At 42.3% G+C, this 23,805-nt stretch overlaps 1 protein-coding gene across 1 annotated transcript in view; it reads right to left on the bottom strand.

Moving 5' to 3' along the window:
* Positions 1 to 13,304, bottom strand: part of pcca (propionyl-CoA carboxylase subunit alpha) — a 458,281-nt gene extending 444,977 nt beyond the window's left edge. The window contains exon 1 of the mRNA XM_073028749.1: positions 13,210 to 13,304. Coding sequence (XP_072884850.1) covers positions 13,210 to 13,266 — 57 coding nt within the window. The 5' untranslated portion in view covers positions 13,267 to 13,304. The remainder of the gene's footprint in view (positions 1 to 13,209) is intronic.
* Positions 13,305 to 23,805: the final 10,501 nt, after the last annotated feature.

The following is a 23,805-nucleotide window of genomic DNA, read 5'->3' as shown; positions in this document are numbered from 1 at the left end:
TGCAACCTACCTACACACTAGAGGCAAATTTCAGTGGCCAATTAACCTGCACATCATTGTGATATGGGAGGAAACCAGACCACCCAAAGGAAATTCATGTAGTCACAAACCAAACATGTTTGAAAGCAGGATCAAACCCAGGCCACTGGAACGGTGCAACAGCAACTCTACTAATATTGTAGTACCACCCAAATCTGTGAACTCTGATATCAATTCACTTACCTGGTTTTTCATTATTTTCTATTAAAACCCTACAAACCGCCCACCACTCCCTAATATCTTCTGCTCAATCTTTCCACATGGTTATGTCCAGACATTTTCCTGACAAGTCTTTTCAGTAACCTCAAAGCCTGAACATTTTTCCAGAAATGCACTGTCCAGATTTATACACAATTCATCTCCACTTCCCCTTTCTCAGCCCTCACAAAACAGCACATCTTAGATAACATAAGCTCTTTATGTTTCTCCCAAAAGGCATCACTTCAGACAGGTCTGTATTCTATTATATCCTCTGTGTTCTCCAAGTAGATCAGTATTTTCTGGAATTCTAGTCCTAGATCTCACTGTCTTTCTATTCTTCAATCTCTTGTTGGATCTCATCATTTTGACCAAACAGATATTCCAAAACACTGGAAATAAATGATATCTTCCCCCCCAATCAAGAGGGTAATAAAGAAGGTAGTGACATCTATTGAACGAACATCAATAGCATAAAAGAGAAATTGATTACATTTTCATTCTTACTGTAACATTTAGCCCTTGATGAATTTTGATCATAAAATGAAATCATGTTAAACATAAATGGATGACAGAACGAATTTGAGAGTACGAATCCTTGTGGCATAATGAATTTTACTTACTGATATTTCTCAAACATCTCACATAGCTCCGTCTCATGCAATTGCAGGAATGATAGAAAACTATTTTGCTTCCTTTTGCAAGTGAGCAAAGGGAGTGTAATACAGCCACCAAAAGTTTGTCAGCTGAACATAATAATGCCAGTCAATTTAACCATTCTATGCCATCAAGAGGCAGGCCCTGAAGGAGGCAGCATCCATCATTAAGGTCCCATATCATCCAGGGACATGCCCTCTCCTCATTACTACCATCAGTGAGGTGATACAGAAGCCTGAAGACCCACACTATAGGATTCAGGAACAGCTTCTTCCTCTCCACCTGAATGGTCCATAAACACTACCTTTTTTTTGCACTATTTAGAAAAACATAGAAACCTACAGCACAATACAGGCCCTTCAGCCCACAAAGTTGTGCCGAATTTGCACTATTTATTTTGTAATTTATAGGAATCTTTTTGCATCATAATGCTGCACAAAACAACAAATTTCTCATCAACACACACAAAATGCTGGTGGAACACAGCAGGCCAGGCAGCATCTATAGGAAGAAGCACTCTCAACATTTCGGGCTGAGACCCTTTGTCAGGACTCATTTCTCTTCATACAAGACAGTGATAATAAACCTGATTCTGGACTCGGAACTATCATTCCATTCAGTTGGGTCACTGCTGATCAGTACCTCAAACCAATTTATCACTATCACTCACAACCCTCTTGATCTCTAATAAAAATCAACAATCAGGCTTGAAAACTTCAAACCCTTGGAGGACATTCCAGATTTCTGTTGGCTAACCTCAGACTTCCCACATTGAACTCCATCCAATGTCATGATTTTGTTTGCAAAACGTGAAAAGTATCTTTTTTTATTTTAATATATCATGTTATATATTCACTTAAAGAAATCAAAGGACTTTAACAGTTATGTCTAAAACTAGGAGATAAACATAGTATTTAATCTAACACATGTGTTCTTCGGGTCATTAGAATTCTCAGAAGATCCTCTGTATTTAAATCTTTCTGCCACTGGAATAAGCTCACTCATTTCATTATTAGTTGGGTCAAGGAATTATTAGTTTGACCCTTTCTGAAAATATACCTCAGCAGCAATGGCACTCTACACTTCTCCTTAAATGCCTTCCCATATCAACTCAGCTCACCTAGTGTTAACATTATCTGAATGGGAGCACCTGCACTGATACTCAGAAATGAGTGATAAGTCCGAGGTACAGATCAGCAGTGATTCAACCAAATGAGGAATAGTTGAACTGACTATAGTTATTATGCGTATATAGGCAAGAGCTTTTGAATACAGAGTTAGTACTACAGAGTAGGTACAACAGGTTATTAAGGCAAATGGAATGTTGGCCTTCATTACTAGAGGGATTGAATTCAAGAGCAGGGAGGTCATGCTGCAACTATACAGGTACTGGTGAGGCCGCACCTGGAGTACTGTGTGCAGTTCTGGTCTCCATACTTGAGGAAAGATATACTGGCTTTGGAGGTACTGCAGAGGAGGTTCACCAGGTTGATTCCAGGGATGAAGGGGTTAACTTATGAGAAGAGACTGAGTCACCTGGGACTCTGGAATTTCTTCTGGAATTCAGAAGAAATGAGAGGGGATCTTATAGAAACATACAAAATTATGAAAGAGATCGATAAGATGGAAGTAGGAAAGTTGTTTCCATTGGTAGATGAGACTAGAACTAAGGGACGTTGCCTCAAGATTCAAGGGAGAAGATTTAGGGAGATGAGGAGAAACTGTTTTCCCCACAGAGAGTGGTAAACCTGTGGAATTCTCTGCCCAGGGAAGCTTCTTCACTAAATATTTTTAAGATACAGTTAGATGATTTTTAATGAGTAGGGGAATTAAGGGTTATGGGGAAAAGGAAGGTAAGGTGGAGCTGAGTTCACATACAGATCAGCCATGATCTTATTGAATGGCGGGGCAGGCTTGACGGGCCAGATGGCCTACTCCTGCTCCTATTTCTTGTGTTCTTATGTAGTTTTCATTTACAAGTGAAACAAAAAGCTTTCAATCATACTACCTGACCACAGGAATAGGTGAGAGTCAAAATTACCCATAATTATGAAACAGAATCACAAAATGTTGGAAGAACTCGGTGGGTCAAGCTGTATCCACAAAGACAAAAGGTGCAGATCAACTTTGAGTTGGGACAATGCATCATTAGTGAGAGGCAAAAGGGAAAAAACAGTCTGTACATTGTTTGGAGTTTGGGGGGGGGGGGGGGAGAGAGAGTAAAAGAGGCTGTTATGTGATGGATGGACCCTGATAAGAAGGGGAACGTTGGGCAAAATGGAACAGGAAATGATAATACAGAAGAAGAGGGAAGTGGGGGAAGAAAACTACATGGACAGATGAATGTGTGTAGGAGAAAACCAGGGGAATAAGTAACCCAAATTGGAAAATATTTGAATTACACCCTAGTATTCCAGCATTTGCACTCTAGTCTTCATTCCTAATTGTGCCTTGATGCCATTTACGTGTCTGGGAGTTATCCAATGCTGGTAAATTGCTTATGTTAAAGCAATGTTAAGAGCCAAATATCCTTCTGATCCAGAGATAGGTGCTGAATCATCTGTACTTAAGAGTTAAGTTGGAGCAGAGTACAAAGCCATTTTGTTTTGTTCTTTATGGCTCCCTTAAGCATGAGTCAGTCATTGGAGAACTTTCAAGGTAATTTGCTTAAGCCACATGACTGAGTCAAACCAATCTGAAAAGATGATAAAGTGTTAAGGAAAAATCAAAGCACACATGTGGTGCACACAGAAAATTTTATATAACACTTTCACAGTTCCCTACTTTGCAACAGCTCTTGTGCTTCTAAAGAACTTCAAAGTTCAGAGTTTATGAAAGTCCCAATATTACTGATAGCAAAAGAGTAGACTCTAATAAATAAATTAGACTCAGGCTCCATGGAGGCATTTGGCAAGGATCATTAAAGTTTCAGAGAAATATTATTGCTCTCTCCCTTGGGGAAAAAAAACCTCATGCCAACAAACCACGCCTTCTATTGTCTACTATTATTTTATAGTGAAAGACAGAAATGCAACTATCAATGGGTAAAATAAAACCTACAATGTAAATAAAATGTGAACTTCAAGAAAAGCAATTTATTATTTTGCTTCCATTGTGAAGACTACAGTAAATAACTTTACTGTGAATATTAAAACAGAATGTTTATTAATTGATTGGTACTTAGTATGCACTTCCATTCATCCTTTCACAGATGCACTGTAACAATAAATATTTCACTGAAGATTTCATTGCTTTTAATTTGTCAATTTCTCAAAGGAAACAGAAACAACAACATGTGATTATTCATGTTACAATAACAGATAAATAATACATAACTTTGAAGGTATTCTAAAACTGAAGCAACACACAAAATGCTGAAGGAACTCAGTATGTCAGACAGCATCTATGGAAGTGAACAGACAGTTGATGTTTCTGGCCGAGACCCTTCTTCAGGACTCAAACTGAAACAGCATTTACCTTTACAAGGATAAGCCAATGTACTCAACAGATAGCAGCATCAACCCAGTTCTGAAACATGACCACCACCAACAAATACAATTTGGAAAATAATGAAACAGTATTTCAAATTAACTGAGGACAATATGAACAGGTTTGGAACTATTGAAGTACTAATGAAATGAGTTTGTCAGTGTAATGTTAGAAATGTGACAACCAACTAAAGCACAGCAAGATCCTATAATCTGCAACATGACAGTGACAGATAATCAGTCTTCAGTGATGTGTTCAATACCAAAAACTGACTCCATGGCACAGAATTTCAAAAGAATACTACCAATGGTAATATCTACAGGAGGCACTGCCTCAAGAAAGCAACAAAGATCCTCACCATTCAGGCCACTCCATCAGGCAGGAGTTACAAAACTCCCACAGCACCAGGTTTAAAAACAGCTACCCCTCCTCAGCCATTTGGTCTTGAACTTACTGACAATACCCTGATGTCCACAGGTTAGCAGCACTATGAGCACATTCATCACTTTGCACAAAAATGAATGCTGCTGTTCTAATTGGAAACACAAAAAGTTCTGCAGATGCTGGAAATCCAAAGCAAAGCACACAAAATGCTGCAGGAATTCAGCAGGTCAGGCAGCAGCTACGTTTTGGGCCGAGATCTCTCTCAGGACTGGAAAGGAAGAGGGAAGATGCTAAAATAAAAAGGTGGGGAGAGGGGAAGGAGAATAGCTAGAAAGCACTAGGTGAAGCCAGTAGGATGGAGATGAAGGAATCTGATAGGAGAGGAGAGTGGACTAAGGTAGAAAGGGAAGGAGGGGCATTGGGGGAGGTGATAGGCAGTGAGTGAGGCAAGATGCAGAGTGGGAATAGAAGAGAGGAGAGAATTTTTTTTTCCTGGAAAGAGAAATCAATAATCATGCCATCAGATTGGCAACTACCCAGATGAATGTAAGATGTTGCTCCTCCATTCCAAGGGTGGCCTCATTGTGGCACAAGTGCAACATGCAGAAATGGGAATGGAAATTAACTTTTTTTGCCACCAGGAAATTCCATTTTTGGCAGATGGAACAGAGGTGTTCAACACAGTGGACCCCCAATTTATGACACGCCTCACCAATGAAGAGGAAGCCTCACTGGAAGCACCAGACACAACAAATGGCCCCAAAAGATTCTCAGGTGAAGTGTTGCCTCACCTAGAAGGAATGCTTGGGGCCTTGAGTAGAGGTGAGGGAGGTGTATGAGCAGGTGTAGCACTTTGGCCAACTGCAGGGATCAGTGTTGGTAGGGAGATTAGTGCAGAGGAACAAAATGGACAAGGGAATCATAGAGAAAGCAATCTCTGCGGAAAGTGGAGCGGGGTGAAGTAAAAATGTGCTTGGTGGTTGGATCTCTTTGGAGATGGCAGAAGTTGTGGAGATTAATGAGTTTGAAGTGAAAGCTCATGGGGTGGTAGGCAAGGACAAGAGAAACTATCGTTGTTGAGGCAACAGGAAGATGGGGGGAGCGCAGATGTTCGAGAAATGGAGAAGATGTAGGTGAGGGCAGCATCAATGCTAGAGGAAGGGGAACTCCATTCTTTGAAGAAGGATGACATCTCTGATGACTTAGCTTCATGCTGGGAACAAATGCAGTAGAACTGATGGAACTGAGAAGGGTGGGAATAGGTCTGTTAAGATATCCATGGGAATCGGTAGGTTTATATAAGATTTCAGTTGACAGTTTGTCTCCAGAGATGGAAACAGCAATCGAAAAAAGGGAGGGAGCTGTCAGAAATGGACCAAGTGAAATTAAAGGGCAGGGTGGAAGTTGGAGGGCAAAGTTGATGAAAGTTAAGGTTTAGAACATGGACTGATATACAAACCCCATTTCCAGAAAAGTTGAGATATTTTCCAAAATGCAATAAAAACAAAAACCTGTGATATGTTAATTCACATGAACCTTTATTTAACTGACAAAAGTACAAAGAAAAGATTTTCAATAGTTTTACTGACCAACTTAATTGTATTTTGTAAATATACACAAATTTAGAATTTGATGGCTGCAACACACTCAACAAAAGTTGGGACAGAGTTAAAATAAGATTGAAAAATGCACAGAATATTCAAGTAACACCGGTTTGGAAGACTCCACATTAAGCAGGCGAGGTATCATGACTGGGTATAAAAGTAGCGTCCATCAAAGGCTCAGTCTTTGCAAGCAAGGATGGGTCGTGGCTCACCCCTTTGTGCCAAAATTCGTGAGACAATTGTTAGTCAGTTCAAAAGGAACATTTCTCATCACAAGATTGCAGAGAATTTAGGTCTTTCAACATCTACAGTACATAATATTGTGAAAAGATTCAGAGAATTCAGAGACATCTCAGTGCGTAAAGGGCAAGGTCAGAAACCACTGTTGAATGCGCGTGATCTTCGAGTCCTCAGGTGTCACTGCCTAAGGAACCGTCATGCTACTGTGACAATTATAGCCACCTGGGCTCGGGAGTACTTCAGAAAACCACTGTCACTTAACACAGTCCGTCGCTGCATCCAGAAATGCAACTTGAAACTGTATTAGGCAAGGAGGAAGCCATACATCAACTCAATGCAGAAACACCGGCGAGTTCTCTGGCCCGAGCTCATCTCAGATGGACTGAAAGATTGTGGAACTGTATGCTGTGGTCAGATAAGTCCACATTTCAGCTAGTTTTCAGAAAAAACGGGCGTCGAGTTCGTCCATGCCAAAGATGAAAACGACCATCCTGATTGTTATCAGCGAAAGGTGCAAAAGCCAGCATCTGTGATGGTATGGGGGTGCATCAGTGCCCACGGCATGGGTGAGTTGCAGGTATGTGAAGGTACCATTGACTCTGAGGCGTACATTAGGATTTTAGAGGGACATATGTTGCCATCAAGGTGACGTCTCTTCCCGGGATGTCCATGCTTATTTCAGCAGGACAATGCCAGACCACATTCTGCACGGGCTACAACAGCGTGGCTTTGTAGACACAGAGTGCGTGTGCTTGACTGGCCTGCTGCCAGTCCAGATCTATCTCCTATTGAAAATGTATGGCGCATCATGAAGAGGAGAATCAGACAACGGAGACCACGGACTGTTGAGCAGCTGAAGTCTTATATCAAGCAAGAATGGACAAAATTTCCAATTGCAAGTCTACTACAATTATTATCCTCAGTTCCAAAACGATTATAAAGTGTTATTAAAAGGAAAGGTGATGTAACACAATGGTAAACATGCCTCTGTACAACTTCTGTTGAGTGTGTTGCAGCCATCAAATTCTAAATTTGAGTATATTTACAAAATACAATTAAGTTGGTCAGTAAACCTATTGAAAATCTTTTCTTTGTACTTTGTCAGTTAAATAAAGGTTCACGTGAATTAACATATCACAGATTTTTGTTTTTATTGCATTTTGGAAAACATCCCAACTTTTCTGGAAATGGGGTTTGTACATAGCCAACCAAAAGGCAGGCATAGCTGGGGCTCCACACAGGTGTCTGTGGCTACCCCTCAAGTTTGGAGAAAATGGGAGGAGATGAAGGAAAACCTATTAAAGATGAGGACCAGTTCTACCTGATGGAGGAAGGTGGTGGTGGAGAGGAACTGGTTGGTTAATTTATTGAGAAAGCAGACAGCATTAAGGCTTTCTTGTTGGCAATTAGAGGTGCATAAGAACTGTACATCTCTGGTGAAAATGAGGCAGTCAGGGCCAGGGAAATGAAAGTTAGTGAGGAAATTGCCTTAGATGTAATTGAGGGACTAAACCAAGGGGGATAGAATGGAGTAGAGGTACAAAGACACAAGTTCAGTGGGGCAGGAGCAGGCAGAGACAATGGGCCTACCTGGAGAGTTAGCTTTGTGAGTCTTGAAAAGAAGATAGAAGCGAGCAGTGCGGAGCAAGGTAAGTATGAGTTTAGTGGCAGTAGATGTGAGTTCTCCAGAGTTGATGAGGTGTCAGGGACAGTTTTCTGATGGTCCAGAGTGGGATTCTCTTCAAGGATTAGGCAAGAGGTGGTGTCTAAGAGCTGACACCCAGCCTCAGCAAGGTAGAGGTCAGTCCAGCAGACTATAACAGAGCCCCCTTTGACTGTGGGTTTGAAGGTAAAGCGAGATCGCTGTGGACAGAGGAGCTTAGGAGGATTAATGGCGCCTAACGGCGACTCCTTTATTTGCATCTTTAATCTCTCTATTTTTCCCTTTCAGGGTTCTTTTGAAGACCCTGACCTGGAGTTACACGCTGACCATGGTGCTTTGCGGGAATGGGACCTGCTCTCGGGGTTTCACAAATGGCCACTATTCGGCATGCCAAGGGCTCGGACTAAGAGCTTTGCTCGCTCTTGGAGTACCAAGATTTCATGGCTCTGGAAGATCTAAGGCTGTGTGCCAGAGATGCGAGATCTTTGGGCACAGAGCTTGGAAAAAGCGATGCAACGAACTTTTAACATTGTCAACCAGCAAGTTTTTTTGCTGTTACGTTTCCCATCTGGCTGTGAAACAGACATCTCTTTCTCCCTTACTAGGGGGAGAGAGAGCTTGTGGTATGTCGAATACCAGGTGAAACGCTATATCTTCGGGGTAACTGCAAGTCTGTGTCTTGCTGTTGCTTTGCTCACACTTGAATGCTCGGTGGCAGGTGCCAATGCTTTTTTTTTGCCAGTGGGGGGGAGGGGGATAGTTGTGTACTGCCGCTTACATGCGGGGGGGGGGGGGGACTTTGGGGTTCTAACATTTGGCTGTCATTCATTCTTTGGGGGCACTCCTGTTTTCGTGGATGGTTGTGAAGAAAAAGCATTTCAGGATGTATATTGTATACATTTCTCTGACATTAAATGTACCTTTGAAACCAGAGTGGAGGGCCGTGTGTTCAGAGGGTGCAAGGCTCAAGGAGTGAGGAGTGCTGAAATTGAGCCGGATAATGTATCATCAACAACTAGAAGATCCTAGGACAGGCAGAGAACCAGCACAGGGTGTCCAGGAAGATGGGGAGGGTTGGAGATGGGAGAAGGAATCATCTGTGTGGGCTGGGGATTTCTAGGTGAAGAAGTGGTCTTGGAGACAGGGCAACAGAAGAAGAGCTTGGCATCATACCAGGTACAGAACTCACTGAGGTACAGGCAAAGGGGACAAAGGTAAGGCCCTTGCCGAGGACAGAACGCTCTTCCTCTGCAGGGAAGTGGGGTGCAAGGTCAGTGGGAGCACTGAAGACACATGGCAGCATTTAGAGTTGGGATTAAAAGGGGGAGGAAAGTTGGAGGCTTCAGCAGAGTGGAGAGGGTTAGAAAGGTAGGATGGGAGGAAGATAGAAACTCCAAGGACCTGAAAGAGGTGACAGTGAAGCCTGAAAGACCAAAGGATAGAGTGGTAGTGGGACAAGGAAACCAGGGACCCAGTGGCAGCAAGGGAGGTCTTAGCCTGGAGTTGGAGGTGCTGGCAGCTGAGGTCCAGGCTAGAGCTAGAGGTCACGTAATTTGTGGTCTGAAGGCATCAGAGGCTGGAGGAACTTGATGTTCTTTTTTGTAAAGTTTGCGTACAATTTACGTTTACAGTCATAGAATAATAGAAAGTGACCTATCTGGTCTGTGCTGAACCATTTAAACTGCCTACTCCCATCAACCTCCACTAGGATACCACAGCCCTCCAAACCCCTACCATCCATGTACCTATCCAAACTTCTTAAATGTTGAAATTGAGTTCACATGCACCACTTGCACTGGCACACTGGCAGCTCATTCCACACTCTCATGACCCTCTGAGTGAAGAAGATTCGCCTCATGTTCCCCTTAAACTTTCCACCTTTCACCCTTAAGCCATGACCTCTCATTGGCCCACCCTACCTCAGTGGAAAAAGCTTGCTTGTATTTACCCTATTGACACCCTCCTTCCATAATTCTGTATACCTCTATCGAAACTCCCCTCAATCTTTTATGTCCCTCAGAATAAAACCCTAATCTATTCAATCTTTCCATATACAGTGGCATGCAAAAGTTTGGGCACCCCTCGTCAAAATTTCTGTTACTGTGAATAGCTAAAAAGTTCTATTCAAAAAGTTCAAAGGAACATCTAAACAAGCCTGATGCATTTTGGAAACAAGTCCTATGGACTGATGAAGTTAAAACAGAACTTTTTGGCCGCAATCAGCAAAGGTATGTTTGGAGAAAAAAAGGTGCAGAATTTCATGAAAAGAACACCTCTCCAAATGTTAAGCACGGGGGTGGATCGATCATGCTTTGGGCTTTTGTTGCAGCCAGTGGCACGGGGAATATATACTGGTAGACAGAAGAATGAATTCAATTAAATACCAGCAAATTCTGGAAGCAAACATCACATCGTCTGAAAAAAGCTCAAGATGAAAAGAGGATGGCTTCTACAACAGGATAATGATCCTAAACACACCTCAAAATCCACAATGGACCACCTGAAGAGGCACGAGCTGAAGATTTTGCCGTGGCCCTCACAGCCCCCGACATAAACATCATTGAGAATCTGTGGATAGACCTCAAAAGAGCAGTGCATGCAAGACAGCCCAAGAATCTCACAGAACTAGAAGCCTTTTGCAAGGAAGAATGGGCAAAAATCCCCGAAACAAGAATTGAAAGGCTCTTAGCCAGCTACAAAAAGCATTTATAAGCTGTGATACTTGCCAAAGTACTGCCATGCAGGGTGCCCAAACTTTTGTTTCTGGCCCTTTTCCTTTATTGTTATTTTGAAAATGTAAAAGATGGAAATAAAAAAGTAATCTTGCTTAAAATATTAAAGAAATGTGTCATCTTTATGCCTTTTGGAAATCAGGTCATCTTTTACTCGCTTAGCTATTCACAGCAACAGAAATTTTGACCGGGGTGCCCAAACTTTTGCATACCACTGTAGCTCAGGTCCTCTAGACGTGGTAACATCCTGTAAATTGCACCCTTCTTACAGGTCGGTGACCGAAAATGCACACAATACTCCAACGTAGGCCTCACCAATATAAACAACTTCAACATAACATTCCAGTCTCCTGTACTCAATACTGACTCATGAAGGCCAATACGCCAAAAGCTTTCTTTACGACCCTATCTACCTGCGACTCCTCTTTCAATGAATTATGGATCTAAATTCTCAAATTCCTTTGTTCTAGAACACTCCTCAGTGCCCTACCATTCACTATGTAAGACCATCACTGGTTGGTCCTACCGAAATGCCAGACCTCGCACTTGTCTGAATTAAATCCCATCTGCCATTTCTCAGCCCATTTTTTCAACTGGCTCAGATCCTACTGCTAGCCATGATAAGTCTTCCTCACTATCCACTGCACACCCAATCTTGATGTCATCCATAAATTTGCTGATCCAGTTAACCTCAGTAACATCTAGATCATTGATATAAATTACAAACAATTGACCCTGCACAGATCCCTGCAGTGCGGCATTCCATTAGTCACAGGCCTCCAATCAGAGAGGCAACCATCTACTTGTCAAATGCCTTGCTGAAGTCCATGTAGACAACATCCACAACCTTGCCTTCATCAACTTTCCTGGTAACTTCCACGAGAAACTCTATAAGATTGGTTAGACACGACCTACCATGCACGAAGCCATGTTGACTATCCTTAATCAGTCCATGTCTATCCATGTTCTTTTATGCTAATTTTCTTTTCAGTGCTGTTTATATGCTATGTACCTGTGAGGCTGCTGCAAATAAGTTTTTCCATTGCGCCTGTACATACTTGTACTTATGCACAAGATAAACTTGACGTTGGCTTTAACATCCAATTGAGCATACAGGGTCTCACTCACCAAGTCATCTCACAGCCAGCCACCTCCATCAGCATAGCACTCTCTCCATTATGCAACTGCTCCCGCCCTTGCAATGCTACATTCCCTCCTGATAGTTTACTTCTCCCTGTCCACTGCCCCTTCTGTAATACTGCACTTCCGAGTGACCCTCAGTGCGGCACTCCTACTTAACTGCTCCTCCTGCAGTGACACGCTCTTGGTAATACTGCATTTCCGCAGCGCAGCACCCACTTCCACACAGCACAAGAATGTCGGTCCTACACTCGTTCTTCGTCAACTCCCACAGTGCTACACACCTTCCTCACAGTCACAATGCACACTCCACCCATGCCCCAATCCTGTAAAGCCACCCACCCTCGCTCCCTCACCCAACTCCAGTGCTCCCCTCACTCCCTCCTCCAACCCCAGTGCCCCCTCACTCCCTCCCCCAACCCGTGCTCCCCTCACTCCCTCCCCCAACCCGTGCTCCCCTCACTCCCTCCCCCAACCCCACTGCCACCCTTGCTCCCTCACCCAACTCCGGTGCTGCCCTCACTCCCTCCCCCAACCCCACTGCCACCCTCGCTCCCTCACCCAACTCCGGTGCTGCCCTCACTCCCTCCCCCAATCCCAGTGCCCCCCTCACTCCCTCCCCCAACCCCGGTGCCCCCCTCGCTTCCTCCCCCAAGCCCAGTGCTCCCCTCGCTTCCTCCCCCAACCCCAGTGACCCCCCCTCACTCTAGTGTCCCTAGTGCTTCCCCCATCCATCCTCCAAACCTAGTGCATCCTTTCCTCTGTCTGTCCTCAAATCATATTTCCTCACTCCGTCGACCCTAAGGTCTTCCTGTTTCCCTGTGGAATTAGGGGCATGGAAGATAGGAAGTTCTACACTGCAATAGTGAGTGGGGAAGGTCACCTAATAACCGGTCATGACCTTTATCCACCCTAGGCAGCAGGCGCAGCATCCCCTAGCAACGGGCCCAGACGCCGTTCCTGCACGCAAGGCCCTAGGCTCCTGATGCAGCTGACGCGGTAACGCAGACGGCAACACCTCCCACTCCTCACAGCGTACCCACCGCCTCCCACGACTCCTCACCTTCAGCGCAAAGACTGCGCGCCGCAAAACAACCCTGCCTCTGAACGTCGCCATCATTGCCGGCTGACCTTTTACCTTCCGACAGAGACACGTGAGCACTTAGGCCAATCAGCACCCACCGGCGTGCCCCCGCCCACCATGCCCAGCCACGGTGCTGAGCAGTGTCACTTAAGTTGTCAGTGTGGGATAGGCAGATGTCTGCGTTCCTCGAACACCCTGCACGTCCTTAGTCAGACTCTCTGAACGTCACAGCATTTAAAATACTTAAACTGCCTGGTCAATCTTGTACAGTATTATAGAGGAAGAGCCAGGCCTCATCAGAGGTGCAAAGGGTTAACAACTTCAAATTCCTGGGTGTTACTATTTTAGTGGACCTGTCCTAAACCCAGCACATAAGTGCAATTGCTGCGCTGCTACTTCCTAAGAGTTTGCGCAGATTCGGCATGACATCTAAAACTTATAACAAACTTCTATAGATGTGTAGTGCAGAGCGTCACAGCCTGGTATGGAAACTCCAATGCCTTTGAACAGAAAATCCTACAAAAGATAGTGGATATGACCCAGTCCATCACGGGTAAAGCCCCCCCCCCCCCCACTACTGAGCGCATCTGCATTAAACGCTGTCGTAGGAAAGCAGCATCCATCATCAGAGATCCCGCCACCCGGGTCAGGTTCTCTTCTCGCTGCTGCGGTCAGATAGAAAGTACGAGAGCCTCACCAGGTTCAAAAACAGTTACTACCCCTCAACCACCAGACTCTTGAAGAACAGGAGATAACTCAACTTCACTTGCTCCATGATTGAAACGTTCTCACAACCAAGAATCTCACTTTCAATGACTCTTTATCTCATTATCTCATGTTCTAGTTATTTATTGCTATTTATTTCTATTTGAATTTGCACAGTTTGTTGTCTTCTGCACTCTGGTTGAACTTTTATTGATTCTGTTATAGCTGCCAGTCTATAGATCTGCTGAGTGTGCCAGCAGGAATATGAATCTCAGGGTTGCATATAGTGACATATCTGTTCTTTGATAGTAAAATTTACTTTGAACCTTCAATGGCCTCACTCTGCTCCTATGCTGCTCTGCTGTAGGAACTCAATGGGCCAAGCAGCATCTGTGGGAGGAAGGAATTGTCAATGTTTCGCGTTGTAGAAGGTCGTGTGTTTGTACATTTAAAGTTAAAATTATAGATAGTGAAAATATCAAAACAGTGAACTGAGGAATTACAAAGTATTTGTGGAGGGAGGAACAGAATATTTGTCAGAACAGAATAATTGTTTTAAAAAGGTGCTTAGTTCTTGCTGTCTCTGAAAGGCAGCCTCCATTATTAAGGACTCCAGCACCCACGGCATACCCTCTTTTCAAGGTACAGAAGCCTGAAGGTAGACACTCAGCGATTTAGGAACAGCTTCTTCCCCTCTGCCATGCAATCCCTAAATGTACATTGAACCCATGAATACTACCTCACATTTTTAATATATATTACGAGGGATGATTGATATGTTAATAACTCATCACCTTCTACCTTAGGCCAGGAACTTATCAATCACCCCTGAAGAGTTATTAACTTCAAACTTTCTGCATAATCACTCAAAGAGTTGAACTGCAGGTGCATGTAACGAGAACTGTATAACTCATCTCCTTCTACCTTAGGCTACAAACTTATCAATCACCCCTGCTGTGGACACTTTCTGGAGGTCCAAGATCCGTATGCTCCAAGACCACTGGACTAAGTGTGTAAATGTAGGAGGGGACTATGATGAAAAATAAATGTGCTAGGTTTTCTAAAATTGACTCCTACCTTAGGTCACGAACATATCAATCACCCCTCGTATTTCTGTTTTTGCATGGTTTTAACCTATTAAATATATGTATACTGCAATTGATTTACTTATTTATTATTATTATTTTCCTCTTCAATATTATGTATTGCATTGAACTGCTGCTGCTAAGTTAACAAATTTCACGACACATGCTGGTAGTAATAAACCTGATTCTGATTCTGAACTGAACTTGGGATAAAAACTGCAGATGGCAATAAGAACATGGCATATGATTAACTGTCAAAAAGATCTTAAGCAAAACTGTACATTGCAGCTTTACCTGAATTCATAAAATTTAAGAACCAGGTTGAGCCAAAACAAAAGCCGTTGACCCTTAAATGTTAACACTGTTTCTCTCTCCATAAATGCTGCCTGACATGCTGAGTACTTCCAGAATTTTTCAGTTTCATTTCAATTATTTGTTCACAGCAAGCTCCAAGTGTTATAACTATTACTTATTCATCTGGTTACCTCTTAATTGAGAACACAGAAGTAGGATTAGCCATGCAATCCCTTGAGAGCCTACTCACCCATTCAATATGATTGTAGCTGATCTGGTAGTTGTTTTAATCAGAATCAGAATCAGGTTTATTATCATGAACATATGTTGTGAAATTGGTTGCGTTGGCAGCAGCAGAACAGTGCAGGACATAAAAATGTTGGTAAAAAAGTTCAAAAGAGGAATAACGAGGTAGTGTGATTGGGTTCATGAACCATTCAGAAATCTTGTGGCAGGGAGGAACAAGCTGTACCTAACATTTTGTGTTTGGTTCTTCACCTCCTCCCCAATAGCAGTAGCTCTCTTTTCCTGCTCAACCAAACATTGAATCGTAATAAAGTAGAGTGCAGAAGTGGACTCTTACAGACTACCTCATCCATGCAGATGGCAATACCTACCTAGACTAATCTCAATTGCCTGCATTTGGTCCATATCTCTCCACACCCTCCCCGTACCTGTACAAATACTCTTTAATCATCATAATCGTATCTGCCTGCACTATCTCCTCTGGCAGCTCATTCCAAATATTCCCATCCTGTGTTTGAAAAGAAGTGTACATACAGTCTCACTTACGATTCTCACTCCTAGTCCTAGAGTTCCCTACCGTTGAGGGGAAAAGACATTACAACCATCTACTCTATCTATGCCCCTCATAATTTAGTAAACACCCCATAAAGTTCTGGATATATAAGTAAACCTCCATAAAGGTCTGGATATATAAACACAGTATTAGGATAGACAAGGACTGATTAGGGATAATCAACATGGCTTTGTGCATGGTAGGTTATGTCTAACCGATCTTAGGGTTTTTTGAGGAAGTTGCTTGGAAAGTTGATGAATACAAGGCAGTGGATATTGTCTACAAGGTCTTTGACAAGATCCCACATGGGAGGTTAGTCAAGAAGGTACAATTGTTTGGCATTCAAGATGAGGTAGTAAACTGAATCAGACCTTGTCTTCATGGGATAGGCCACAGAGTGGTAATAGAAGGTTGCCTCCCTGACTGGAGACCTGTGACTATTGGTTTGCCATGGGATTGGTGCTGAATCAATTGTTTATTGTCATCTGCATCAATGATCTAGATAATAATGTGGTAAACTGGATCTGAAAATTTGTGGATGACATCAAGATTGTTGGTGCAGTAGACATTGAGGAAGTCTATCAAAGCTTGCAGCAGGATCTGAACCAGCTGGGATAATGGTTGATGGATGCAGAGAAGAATGAGGTGTTGCACTTTGGAAGGACAGACTAGGACGAGACTTACACAGTGAATGGTAGGGTACTGAGGATTGTGGTTGAACCAAGAGATCTGGAATACGGATCCATAATCTCTTGAAAGTAGATTCACAGGTAGAAAGGACATAAGGAGAGCTTTTGACACATTGGCCTTCAAAAATTGGACTATTGAGTACAGGAGTTGAGATATTATTTTGAATTGTATATAATTTTTTGATTTGATGAGGCCAAATTTGGAGTGTTGTGTCCAGTTCTAGTCACCTACCCACAGGAAAGATATCAATGGATTGAAAGAGTACTGTGAAAAGTTACAAGGACGTTGCTGAGATTTGAGGACCTGAGTTACTGTATGGGGAAAGGTTAAGTAGGTTAGTACTTTCTCCCTGGAGTGTAGGAAACTCAGGGAAGATTTGACAGATATACAAAATTATGAGGGGTATTGATACTGTAGTGTATATGCAAACAGGCTATTTCTGCTGAGGTTGGGTGAGACTAAATCTGGAGGTCATAGGTTAAGAGTGAAAAGAGAAATATTTAAGGGAGACCAGAGGAAAACCTCTTCACTCAAGTGTGGAATGAGCTGCAGGTGGAATTGGTGGATGTGGGTTTGGCTGCAACTTTTAAGAGAAGTTTGGATAGATATGTGTTGGGAGGGTATGGAGGGCTAAGGTGCCAGTGTGGGTCAATATGACTAGGCAGAATAACAGTAAGTGCAGAACCAGGCCTTTTGACCCATCTAGTCCAGTGCTGTAGTACTCTATGACACTAGGACTCATTAGGATTAGTCATTATTTATTTATTAGTCTCAAGGTGAGCATCAGCATACCAGGTGAACACATCAGACAACACAGCTATGCCAATCCCATTCTCATCTCAAGGAGTATTAAACAGCAATCCATAGAAAGAACTCGGTCCTATGTGTTCTGCAAGGCCACAATGGACAATGGGGCAAATTACCCAGAAACGTGTTATGCTATCCTTAAGTTTATGACCAGTCAAAGCAAAGTGGTCCATATGATTGTGAGCCTATTCACTACTTAAAACTATTAATTCCCTCCAGCCAGAGCGCTATTTGCAAGATGCACCATAGCAACCTGACAGCCACTCCCATCCCTCCGCCCTGAAAGACGTTGACTTCTTTCACCTGGAAGGAGCTCAGCAAACTCAGCAGATGTTGCACCTGCACCTTTGCTGCCATGACACACACTATCCTGAATTTGAAGTACATTGTTTTCTCTTACTGCTATTGGGTCAAAATCCACGTCCAACTGCATTCAGATTCCGATTTACTAATCACATGTAGTACATTGAAACGGACAGTGAAATGTGGCATTTGCATAGACAACTACCAAGGATGTGCTGGCGGCAGCCTGAAAGTATGTCCATGTGTTTAGGCACCAACCTAGCAAGCCCGCCATGCTCAGCAGAACAATACCAAACACAACACAATGAAACATACCATTCAACAAAGCAACAACAGCAAACAAGCCCCGTTCCCCACTCCCAATTATTTGCATCCATACACAATCCTTTAACCCCAGGATGGGCCATCTACTTCAGCTGACTCAAGGATTTGCAGACATTCATATAATTCTTTCACTACCTATATGTCAATGACTCAGGGATCAATTAACAGTGGTCATAAATGGCAATCCTGTTTAAGAGATTAATAAGATTTGGTATATTTATTTAAACTCTGCTATGAAGGGTTCCAAGCCTGGCTATGAAAGAAGGAAGGTTGGTAATGAGGCTTGCAACCCCATCCTGGAAAATCCCGGTACTATAAAAATACCAACAGGAACTCCAAAGACTTCATCCTTGAGAGAGGAAGATTCTTCGAAGATGGGCTACATCCAGGGACAATTTGCAAGACAGGTCCAAGAGAGAGGACTCTAGCAAGCTGCTCTTGGTGGCCTTTGCCCCAGTAGGGGTAATAAGCTGAGAAGAATAATATTTATTTACCAGCCCATGGAAATTATAATAAATCATGTGAAAAAAAATATAATGAAATATCTTCTAATTGAAATTTTCAGAGTTCAGAATGTTCAGGGTAAATTTATTATCAAAGCACATACAGTATATGCCACTGTATGCAACCCAGAGATTCATTTTCTTGTGGGCATACTCAATACATCAAATAGCCATAATAGAGTCATTGAAAGATGGCACCAAAAGGGTGGAAAACCAGTATGTGAAAGACAATAAACTGTGCAAATACAAAAAGAGAAAAAAATAAACAATATATATCATAACATCTCAAAAGCATTTTGTATTTCCTTACAGAACCTTTCCTCTTATCATTTCATCTCCTCTGGTTTCCACACCCTCTGCACATGCTCAGAAGTATGGATTAGTAGGGTAATTGGTCACATGGGTGTAATTGGGTGGTACAGGATCATTGGAACTCCACCGTGGACAGCCCCAAAGCTGGCTGCAAAAGGAGGACGATTGGACATGAGGCTACTAATCACATCCGGTAAAAACCTAGACATACAGGAACACCAACAGAAACCCCAAAGACCTCATCCCTTGGAAAGGAAGGACTTTACCAAGAAGACATTCTGAAATTGTGTGGTGAAGGTCATAAGTCCATGGAAGCCAAAAGGCCAATGAACCCTTTAAGATAGACAGGGCTGAGAACACCTGGTAACGCGACCTTGAGGCTGACATCAAGAAGATGGGCTACACCTGGGTTCTGGTGAGCTGCAGTCAATGGCCTTTGCCCTAGCAGGGGTGATGGGCTTAACTAACTAACTACAGGCTGACTGGGTTACCATGCTGCATTTTCCCCCAGTTGCAGTGGCAGGTCATCAACAAACCTTAACTCTGTTTCTCTCTCCATGTATGCTGATTGTCCTGTTGAGTATTTTCTGTGTTTTCTGAGTTGCTTCCAAAGATACCACAATGTAATCAAGACAACATCTTTCTACTGAATTGAAATGGTAATGCATCCAAACTTCGCAAACCAATAGTGGTGATGTAATTGACTTCAGGCATGAGCCACAATATGTTTTGAAATGTTACCTGAAATCCCAAAATAAATACATGTTTGTAATCCATGCCAAAAGTCCACATCTGTTTATACAAACATGAATACAAAACACACCTGCTCAGGAGCATAAACTCCTGCACTGCACATCAAACTGTCACACAGAAAATTTGCCTTTAACCAGATGACACAATTCCAAATTGTCTTTAACAGGACTAACAATAATTAATTGAACTGTTACCTTAAGAAAGAAACTAATCACCTAAAGAGTGTGTTGTACAGAAGGAGGCCACTGTGCCTAAGGTGTTGCATTTATTCTCTTCTTAAGCCTCTTCCATCTCAACTCATCTAACCTTCTCAGTCTCTATTGTGACCAAGTCTTCCCCCTTAATATGTTCATGACACACTCTCATATCCTCTGTCCTGAAGAAGGGTCTCGACCCGAAATGTCGACTCTACTTTTTCCCATAGATGCTGCCTGACCTGCTGAGATCCTCCAGCATTTTGTGTGTGTTGCGTGGCGAGTTCCAAGTTCATCACAATCAATTACCCTTAAGCAACAGTACCAGTCACGCTACCGAGGAGGTAGAAATGCTGCAGCTGAACCAAACAATAAAGGGAACCTTCGACTCCTATATGTCTCCATTGAGATTAGAATCTTTGGTAATACTTACACCTGAAAAACTAGTACTTTGTAACCGTAAAATATTAATATTTTTAAAGGCTTGCACTTAGATTCCGACGCCAACACCACGGGGGGAAAGGGAGTTTAAAAATATTGGGATAGAGGTAGAAAGTTAGGAGGAGCTCTCATGCCAGCAAACCGCACTAGGTTTAGTTTTAACCCCCATCAGTGCTATTTCCCTTCTCTCGTGGTGTTGGGGTCCAGTTCCCCGGACTCTTCCCGATATGCGTGGCTGGCTATTCAGTTCTGGTTTATGTGAAATACAATGCTGTTTCACGCTTTACCAAAAAACGGTCGGAAGATTAAAATGTGGCTTTTTGGTAGATCAGTTGAATATTACACTCGATTAACATTGCACAGAAGTATTGGATTGCAACTTCCAGATTAAATCATGCAGATTCGGTATGAGTAATTCCTCTCGCACTATAAGCTACACAAATATTAATTTTTATTATGAAAGCTGATTTTATTGCCGAACAAATTTAGTTTCAACCTCTGCTTATTCTCTAAAGTTAAAAATGTCTATAACATTCCCAGAAAATAAACTGGCGGCTAAATATAGAATTGCAATATTATATTTGTTCTCCAATAACGCTGAAATGTGCTGAGAGCAGCAATGTGCGTTTGGTTAATGTGGGACATGTCTTATTGGGTTTTGGTGTAAAAAAATATTATTTGCAAGAAGCACATCAGGAGAGTTGGCTTTACCACTTAAAGGCAGACTATGTATTATAAAAGCATAGATCATGTTTTTATAGACTAGAATTAACACAGCAAGGAAAATAAAGCAGATGTATATAAATGAATTCATATCAATCAATATTTTCTGTAACGCTCGTGTAACATCGAATGCGTCTTTTATCGTCTATTTTGTAAGGATGCACTCTCGTGAATCCTGGTCGTAGACAAGAAGATGAAAAAAAACAGTCTACAATGGAATTAAACTCACTGGTTAAAGTCGACACTGTGAGTTTGCCTCGTTACTGAAAGCAAAGCAAAGGCGTCATGCCCACACCTTTCCCGTCTATTTTCGGACCGGAGTTTTTCCAACAGCACTCTCCAAAATACAATGAATGCTCGGCCAGAGAACGTCCGAAACACCACTGGAAATAATAGTCACCCAAAGCAGCTGAGCAGGGGTTGCGGCTGAAAGTCTGTCATCTGCAATCGCAGAGTTCGGCCGCTTAAATCCCTGTGGAAAACTTTGCCGCAAAAAAAAAGGAACTCTCAAACAACAAAAAAAATAGAAAGTGCAAATTATCACACAGATCATTGAAATGGAGACTTCCGTTCCGCAAGGCAACTTCGGCTAAATTTAGAAAACAACCTCACTTTAGTTTAATTAGATGCCTTTTTAGACATATTCTAAAATGGCATAAAAACATGTCAAAATCAGATTCAGGTTTGTTATTACTGACTTATATGACATGGGTTTTTTTGCGGCAGCAGTACAGTGCAAAACATAAAATTACTATAAATTATTTTTAAAATGCAACAAAAGGAATGATGAAGTAGTGCTCATGAGATTACGGACCGTTGCGAAGTCCGACGCCTGTAAAAATATCATTGTACCAAATTCGTTGATCTGTGTTTTTTCACAGAACTCCAGTTATCCAAGATTAAAGTTTGGCGTGTGATGATAGTGCCCGCTACGGAGAGAGAAAAAAAACTATAAAGGATTGTGCGGCCACGTTCATTTGCAATACGTCTTTCTCTGAAGGGATGTTTGATTCTTGTAGAAGATAACCAAAGATAAATGCATTTATAATAAATAAATTTATAATAAATGCCATTTATTGTCCGCCCGTTTTTAAGACTGACCATTGACCGCCCAGCACCCCCCACCCCATTCTGAAACAGGATCAAGTTTAGATTAGGCTTGACCGTGGTCTTGCGGTGGTAAAACGGTAAGAAAAGGAAAGATTCGAATAATAGTTTTTATTTTTAAAGGCAGGACCAAAGAGTGAAAGCACTTTTGCAACTCCCGCTGAGTCAGCGCGTTGAACTCACTGCCCTAGTTGGTTACTGTACAGTTGATTTCAAATCGAACAAAATATGAAATCGCTACTCGAACACTCAAATATTCCAGTTGCCGTGTCCTACATAATATCAAGTAGGGGCAGTTAATGTTCTTTCAATGTGCCACTTATATCTCGCGTAGTTAAAAATGTTTCCCTTTGCACTATGTTCAGGAAATCAAAATAGCAACAATCAGGTATTACACAGAAAATTAGTTTAATCTTCATTTTATTTTGCACATTAATGTTTCATGTTGAAATTTGAACCGCAGCGCGGCTATCAGCGATAAACATCAGCTGAGCACCCGAGAGTGGGCTTTAAAACTCTATCGCCAGTATCCGTTGAGGATTGGAATTTTTGTCGGCGTAGTTAAGCGTCCAGGTTGTGTTTCAAATTTTATCTGAATTCATGCAGAAGTCGCAAATCGCGAAATGAAACTGTCCAAATGTGATAGGGAAGTAATTTTTCCAAACTGCGGCTTGAATTGCGGGTTTCCTCTTTTTCTTTGTTGTTTCGGCGAGGAGAGGCCGTGAGAGACTCCGTCCCGAAATACAGCCGAAAAACATTATTACCATACGCCGGTACACCGGTGTGCTTGGAGCTAGTGACTCAAAGTCAAGTTACTTCGGAAGCACAAGCGACCTTCCAGCTCCAATCTTCGCAACTTGAGGTGATCGGTGAAAATGCTGATTTGTAACCTGCAGTCAAGTGTCAATCGAATAATTGTAGTTACATATGTTTAAGAATAAGATGCAATTTGCTAGTTATTCACAAAATATATGGTTTTGCACTTGATAGCCACTCACGGGGATACGGGCTGCAAGTATAATCGCCGTGTAAGTGTATTCAGTTGCCAAAGCAATAGAAACTGTGAATGCCAAGCGTTCCATTCGGTAAGCTAAGTTGCTTATTTCAGCACACCGCGCCCTGACCTACGCCAAAGTCAAAACAAAAAGCAAATCAATCTATCTACCTGTTGCACGGCCTATGTCTTGTTTTGGTCATAGCAATATGTTTATCCGTCCCGATAGAGAAATCTATTACAAAGCACTAAGTTAAATTCCTCGAGAGATGGAACAAGGATTCTCAGAAAAGTCGCATGATACTGTTTTGTGCTGCTGACACGTTGAATCGGGCGATGAGTGTTCAACAACCTGCGAAGTTTAAAAACACTTAGAGCTTCTACAGAAATAGAAGAGATCAGAGCCATTCTCTACAGCTTACAGTATGTGGATAATTAAAGTTGCTCTGACATCAAAAAATAAGCAGAAGCGCTATTTAACTCCAATAACATATTTTTGCATTAATTTTCTATTCTTGTATCGATATCATAACAGCTTGTG

The sequence above is a fragment of the Hemitrygon akajei genome, chromosome 2 (assembly GCF_048418815.1).
Source record: "Hemitrygon akajei chromosome 2, sHemAka1.3, whole genome shotgun sequence".
Taxonomy (NCBI): Eukaryota; Metazoa; Chordata; class Chondrichthyes; order Myliobatiformes; family Dasyatidae; genus Hemitrygon; species Hemitrygon akajei.
The sequence above is the reverse complement of the archived record's forward strand: the minus strand, read 5'-3'. Positions and strand labels throughout refer to the sequence as shown.